The sequence below is a fragment of the Lygodium microphyllum genome, chromosome 1 (assembly GCF_053477565.2).
Source record: "Lygodium microphyllum isolate KBCC chromosome 1, Lygodium_microphyllum_v1.1.10, whole genome shotgun sequence".
Lineage (NCBI taxonomy): Eukaryota > Viridiplantae > Streptophyta > Polypodiopsida > Schizaeales > Lygodiaceae > Lygodium > Lygodium microphyllum.
In genome coordinates, this window is record NC_141135.1 from 32421417 (window position 1) to 32429032 (window position 7616).

Sequence of the window (7616 nt, forward strand, 5' to 3'; positions counted from 1 at the left end):
TACCAAACAAGCCAATAAAAAAAGACAAGCAATGAATTTCAAAGTTGATGACTATGTTTGGTTGAGAATAGAAAAACGTAGATTACAAAGTGTAGATAGACACCCAGTTGTTAAATTAGCTCCTAGATTCTATGGACCATTTAGGATCATTCATAAAATTAATGACAATGCATTCGAGTTAGAATTACCACCTCACTGGAAAATTCACAACACATTTCATATTAGTTTATTAAGACCCTTTAGAGGCCAATTACCTGTACACCCTGTTTATGAAAACCCACCTTTATTAGAGGAAGAGACTGAAATACTTGAGCCAGAAGCTATCATAGATACTGATTTTATGACCACTAGAACTGGCCGAAGATATTCTAGATATCTAGTCAAATTTAAGAACCATCCTGTAGAGGAAGCACAATGGATGCACGCTAGAGACTTAAATGCTTTCCCCACTCTGTTAGCTCCACATTGAGCTAATAGCAATTGAGGTCAATTGCTATCCCACCCCGGGGGTATGATGCCAGGAGGCATATGCCACGGTGGATTCCGTGAGGTTTTACGGTGGATTCCATAAACTTTGATGACCGGGGCTCATACACAAAGTGGATTCTTTGTGCGAGAAGTTGATGGGGACGCCTGTCCTTTTCGGGCGTTTCATTAATTTAGTGTGTACATGGGTGATTCCATAGCGGGTGATTTCGCAAAATGCATATTAAATTAATAAACATTTATGAGTTTAAGAGTGCGCACTCGTAATAAATTAAGGTTAGGATTGATTTCTAACCAGTTGATTTATTTATGTAGCTGAAGATTGCTAGGTATTCACTTTTGTCGGTTTAATTGTATTATTTTACTAACGATTGTGAATGCTTCAGTTGATGTGTAGAGATAGCAGCAGTGGCGGAGGAAAGCATTGGAGGATAGCGAGTATTTGATTTATCATTTATATTTTGATGGGCGCATACCTTAGGCATGGTGCCTATATTTTGTCGCGCCTATTTATTGAGGCATTGGATATTTATTTATTATTTTGTATGCGCATGGGCGCACGATTATGTTATTTGTACTTGAACGTTGTATTGGGCATGCCAGACTGTGCAAAAAGTAGAGTTCTATTGTTCTTGGGGACCTTCCGGCATTCACTACGCAAGCGTACAGCATCCGATCTGCGTACCACAATTGTGTGCAAAATGGCCATTCGCCTTACAATGATAGCATCTATTAGGGAATGCCAAGAACTTGACATTGAGAATAGCCTCCATGCCCCCAAGATCTTTAAGTTGTAGGAACTTTAGTGGTTCGTTACACCTATCCTATAGGATACACACATCGTTCAAAGACTTGAGGAGCCCCTATACAAAGAGCCAATTGTGGATGTGCTTTCTACAGTGGTGGATTTCTTTTGTGATGATCATTGGTGCATCTTGGAACAATGTTGGATGGCAAGATATCTCAACATGCTTGCAACTGAGTATAAAAATCCCCCAGTTTGAAGTAGCACAAGCAATGGTTGGCAACTGGCAACAAACTCTGAGAGATTTATTGTGGTGCTCCAAGAGAGTGAGGAAGGGTGATTCATCTCTAAGCCATAGCATATGGCTCTCACCCTTTGCATATGATATTGAGGTGGCTCATGTCCATCGAAATCCTTAGTTGTTTAAGGAAATATTCAACTAGGGGCTTGCAATATGGGTAGATATTTGGGATTTCCAACAGTCTCAATGGCAAGCTTTTGATCAACTACTTGAGTGATTTAGGCTCATTGAATGTGAAGTTCAATGGCTATTTACAATGCTCCAGTTAGATTGGATGATCCTATCTTGAAGCATCCGGACCAACCCTTCTTGCAAACAGTAGTGGCATTGCATCTCAGCTCGAGACTTCAGAGTTCCATCCCCTACAATCCTGATGGATATGCATCATAAGTTGAAAAAATATTTTCCTATGGCGAAGCTGTCTATGTGGAAGAGAAGAACCAAGAGGCTCTGAAAAATGACATCCTCATTCAGGATCAATGTATTGTGTTGGTGTTTGCTTTTGAAGGAAATGCCTCTTTGGACTAGGTTGACAAAGAGAATCAGTCTTGCCATTATGCTCGTTCTGTAGATGTGCTGAAAAGATAGAAAAACACTTGTTTCGAGATTGTCTACATGTAGTGTTTGTGGAAAATTGTCAAGAGGTGGCACATGGAAGCTAAGCTCAATCACAACTTTGGTATGGTGGTGCCTTTTTTGGCAGATGAAGTTGGGCTGGATGATAATACTTGGTGGCTAATTAGTCTTCTGTGCGAGATGACTATCAAATACATCTGCTTTAAAAGAAATAGCTTGTTGTTCAGTAGTTCTCATCACATCTTCAAGATGTTGAAATTACTTACCTTTTTTATAATTCAATGTCATGCATTACCAACCAAAAAAAAACATTGTAGAAGTGGCACATAGGACACCCGTTTTTCAAGGATTGAACCTAGACCGAGAACCCATGGGAATTTCATTTGATTCTCTTCCTCTTCTTGAGACCCTGTCCTTCATTCTTGCTCATGATATAGGATCGGTGGAGTTTCCTTGTGAAAGCTATAGGATTAAGTCGTGAAACCCCTACATTTCTGATAAACAGAGGGAACATATTCCCCTCAACGAGGCCACAGCACAGAACAGTCATCATCCACCTCGTCTTCCTCAAGTGGGTCGGTTACCCGCGCGTCCTCCTTGTATGAGTCGTCAGAACGGAGTATCTCCTCAGGAGTGCTTGATGAAGGTTGCACCAGAAGACTCGGTAAGCCCTCGCACAATCGATGCACGACCGACCTCATGTTTGGGCGCAGCTCACGGTCCTCCATCACACACTCCCAAGCAACGCTCGCCATCAATACCAATTCGTCCTCCACATAATTCCTAGCCAGTCCTGGATCCAGCATCAAGCTCACATCCAGCCCACAAAACTGACTGCACCACTCGGTCAGTAACTCCCCTTCCGTTACGGCCCTCCTCCCTGTGATCAGCTCTAGAAGTATCACCCCGTAGCTGAAAACATCACTCTTGCTCGACAGCCTGTTTGTCTTCACATAAGCTGGATCCAGATACCCGAATGACCCCTTCACTGTTGTTGTCTGTGCCTCCTCTGCCCCTAATGGTGCCTCCTTGCACAGCCCAAAATCTGCAACTTTTGCATTGTTCCTCTCGTCTAGCAAAATATTGGCAGATTTAATGTCACGGTGCACTAAGCCGGGACTCGCAAAATAGTGCAGATACTCGATCCCAAAGGCTATGTGCAACGCAATCTTCACCCTGTCCTTCCATGCTATGGGCTGCCTGGAAGCTGGGTTGTGGAGAATCTCATACAGACTGCCTTTGGGCATGAACTCGTAGACCAATATATGTTCCCTATGCTCGATGCAATAACCCAAAAGACTGACTAGATTTGCATGATGAAGACGCGAGAGAAGCTCCACCTCAGCAATAAACTCTTGGGGACCTTGCCTGGATATATGGTTTAGCCTTTTCACAGCTGCCGCTCTCCCACCTTTAAGCTCTGCTTTATATACCGTTCCATATCCTCCTTTGCCCAATATCACAGTGAATCCCAATGTTGCTTCTTCCAACTCCTGTAGAGAGAAAGCTTGGCATGTATCAAGTTTTAGATCTATCTTCTGCTGTCCGATCTTAGACCTCCTGAAGCGCCACATTATTAGCGTCATCATCATCAGCAAAAGTAGTACCCCTGCAGCAGCTCCACCAAGAGCACCTGGCAAAATATTCCGTCCTTTGGATGATTGGGAGCTTGGCACAGACGGATTACAGCTCTTTAAGAGGTCCTTTGTACTCTGACTGCAGAGATTGTCATTTCCAGGAATAAATATAAGAATGGTGCCACTTTCTCTGAGCAAAGATATGCCTTGGGGAACTGAACCAGACAAGTTATTACCCTGCAAATTCATAACCTTCAGGCTAGGTAGTGCAAGAGTGTTTGGAATCGCACCATGGAGCCGGTTACCCTGCAGCTCTAACTCTTGAAGAAGAAGGCTTCCAAGCTCAGCAGGAATAGCTCCTTGCAATGAATTATTGCTAAGGTTAAGTGTGAGAAGCTTTAGCATGTTCCCTAAGAAAGAAGGAATTGAACCACCTATGGAATTGTTACTCAAATTCAAGCTTTCAAGGCTCGGGTAGAGAGCAAAGAGCTCAAATGGGATTTCTCCGGAAAGACCGAATCCAGAAAGGTCAAGCCCCGTCACTTCCATTCCCATGCAAGTCACACCAGCCCATGATCTATTACTCGAGGGAGGAATGAGACAAGGCTCTGAGAGCTCGTTCCAGCTTAATAACCCTGCTGGAGACCCGAGACCAATTTTTAATCTTAGCAATGCTTGCTGTGCTGGAATGCTCACCATCACATTGTCCAAGTATGGAGCACAAGCGTTGTATTGGGCAATGTAGATGTTCTGACTTGGTATTGCATCTTGGAAACTCACGGTTGTTTGATTTGATATGGCCAAAAACTCTACAACTCTCCGACTCCATCCCGGATTCCCAGCAGTGTGATTCTCAGCTAGCAGAGTGAAAGTCAAATTAGACTTGTCCGAACCCACTTCAACCTCAAGCTGGCAGTAAGGTGTCTTAACACCGCTGCCGGGGTTGCATTGGCATGCAGCATCAAAACTAATGTGGTAAGTTACATTAGCGAGAGTGGCCATTGTCTGTTTAAGCCCACCCGGGTCTTGGGTAAGGCTAGTCTGTGTGGCAAGCCAGATCAATCTCTGTCCTTCAGTCGGTGGGAAAAATGATGACCCAAAACATGTCACCCCGTTTCCTGTTACCATCCATGGCAACAACCCTTGGCTTCCTGGTTGAAGCTGAAATCCACTAGATCCAGGATCATCTGGGACATCCTTTGCGGACTCAAAACCGCCATTGGAGATCAGATTACTAGAGGAAGCCCTTACTAATTCTACACGCAGGTTGTCGACTCCAATCCCACAGCTGCCTTCACTCCCACTGATAGAGAACTGAGTTTCATAAGAGCCTGCTGTGAACTGATACACCGACGAAGACCATGGGCCAGTAGCAGAGCCCAAGAACTTTGTTGCGTTTTGACCTCCGGCCGAGACTTCAATGGAGATAATCCCTGGGAAAGAGTCTCCACAGACTACTGCGTAGATCATCATGTCAAACCTGACACGATACGATGCGTTAGGGGCTGTTGACAATGTTTGATCCACTCCACCAGCCTCTCGAGCCCAGAAAGGAGAGAGATAGCAATTCCCATCAGAGGCACCACCAGACACAACCTGCACCCACGCATTGATCAAAATGAGCCATGCACTAAACTTGAATTCTTCATCTGATGGGTGATCGTGGCAACCAGGATCATAAACACGCTTTGAAAGCCCTTTCATGTCACATGCAATTGTGAACATCACACAGTTTGCACTCTCACAGCGTACACACATTCATCACAAAGGCTGGGTCGCATAAAATCAGGGTCCATATTACAAATTCAAAACCACGACCTGCAATCCCAACCCGGTGACGTTCCATTTCATCAAGGCGACAGAGTTTGAGTCAGAGATGTTCCTGAGGCCGGCGTCTTGATACAGGGACGGATCGGGGGCAAAGAAGAATCCGGTGCCATTGTTGCAGTAATCTTCAAAGCTTGGATTGAGCAGCACTGGCTGTGGGAAGATTTGTCGAAGGGAAAAGGCACTAATTGGCGCGTCGACGATGAAAGGGATCAAAATTAAGTACGTAAGAGAAGCAATTGATGGGCTCAAGGGTGTTGAAAGCACCATGGATGGACATCCAAAAAATTCGTGTAACTGGTTTTCCTGTGACACAGCGAGCGAGAGAGAGAGGGTGTGTGTGTGTGCGCGTGTGTCTCTAGCTCGGTTAGTCGCCCCAGGTTGGGGAAGTACGCGCAAGTCAAGCCTCCAGCTGAGTCAATCTCATTGTTTTTCTTCCGGGTGGTTGGAGAGACGGCAGCTTTTCCCACCAGCCCTCAAATTTCAAGGGCACGACATCTTTCCTTTTTGAGGTAAAAAACGCGCTTGTCCTTCTTAAAAAGATAGGTAAAAATGAAGATTAACTTTCATAAGATAGGTATGTTTTTCAGGCGCATTTCTTAAATGAAGTATTGTTTTTTAAAGCATATTTCACTTAAAATTCTCTCTATTATTTATATAATTATGAATCCATGTCAACTAAAAGCATTCCACAACATGTATTCAAAGTTTAGGACATGTAAATAATCATATTGAAAGCAAACATCTTTTTAAAAAAGTAAAGTACATAGCCATATTCAGCTAGTATATTTTGAAGAGTCAAAAGTAAATAACATATTTTAATTGAAAATAAAGATATTTTCATAGCGTGTTTTAAGAAAAAATGGATCAAACATCTATACTTAAGGAGTATGGAAGAAAACAACCAATCTAACATGTTAAAGATAGAGCAAACTAGATTTACAATTGGATTATATGTGCAATCAAACATTACAAAAACTGAATTAACTATCAAATATTACATTGAAGCAAAAACAGTTTTTAATGTCTTATATAATGAAAAATAAATGCCAAATAGAAACAAGACACACTATGCAACCAAAAGCTCAAGCATGTAAAAAAGGGAGAAATTATTATCCTTAACATCATGACACAAACGCTTCATCAGCTTACAAAAAGAGAGTGAGTATTGAGACCAAAATCTTCTTGAAATTTCTTACAAGTAGGACCAAAAGGAGAGGATAAATACATTTGATTTTATATAATTAGGCGGCTGCCACCAAAATGTTAAAGTCTAATTATTAAAAGCTAGTGATGTTGGTATACTTCCTATGAATGCTCAAAAGCTTGGGTGCGTCTTATCTTCATATTTTTCCAAACCTCAAAAATCAAATCCCAATCTACTTCTTCCATATTCTTTCGAGCAGAAAGAGACAAGAACATGAGCAGATCTAAAGTATTGAGAGACAAATACAATCTCTCATCACTTTTAATCCAATTTTGTTTTGAAAAACCTTTTCACAAGCTACTGAACTTGCAGGAAGCACCACCACAGTCTGCCACAACTTATATAAAGCTAGAAACATCTACATCCATTCTATTTCGGCACCACATTGTCCCCAAGCTTCAAGGAGTCTTGTTAAAGGATAAGACTCAAAGCGATATAAAACAAATATTTGCAACTCACCTTCACATTATTTAGAGTGAATCAAAGGTCTCTCTCCTTTGCCAAATTTTTCATAAAGCTGAGAGAAATATTGTCGAACTACCTAACCTCGAATTTGTGGATCCCTAGAATAGTTTTTAGGGGAAAACTTTGTTACATTAAGTAAGTGACAATCCTAAAACCTCTCACCAAGTTAGAGATCAATCTTTGCACAAATGCCTTTGCTAACCATTTGCATTCCTCAATAGTAATCACTTCTTTACCCACTACAGAAGTAAGTTGCAAGATGTGTTGATGTACAACACCCTCCGCAGCACGATCAAAACCCATAGCAACCATTTTACAAAGTGGAAGATCTAGATGTTGCAACACTTTTAAGATGCCTTCATACATGCTTAGAGCCTTGCCATCATCAACACCAATCAACTTTACAAAGGAGGTTGCATGAGAGCCTACACC

At 42.2% G+C, this 7616-nt stretch overlaps 1 protein-coding gene across 1 annotated transcript; it reads right to left on the reverse strand.

The window, feature by feature from the left end:
- Positions 1 to 2065: 2065 nt before the first annotated feature.
- Positions 2066 to 5851, reverse strand: LOC148040974 (uncharacterized). Its single transcript, XM_087675274.1, has 2 exons — positions 5504 to 5851; positions 2066 to 5281 (listed from the first exon to the last, which is right to left on the reverse strand). Exons 1-2 carry the CDS (start codon positions 5780 to 5782, stop codon positions 2630 to 2632), a joined length of 2931 nt encoding a protein of 976 aa, XP_087531400.1. The 5' UTR covers positions 5783 to 5851; the 3' UTR covers positions 2066 to 2629.
- Positions 5852 to 7616: the final 1765 nt, after the last annotated feature.

Coding starts and splice junctions, on each gene's coding strand:
- LOC148040974 (XM_087675274.1), bottom strand. CDS start 5,782: ATGGTGCTTTCAACACCCTTGAGCCCATCAATTGCTTCTCTTACGTAC. Junction 5,282..5,503: donor TCACCGGGTTGGGATTGCAG/GTCGTGGTTTTG, acceptor GCGTGGGTGCAG/GTTGTGTCTGGTGGTGCCTC.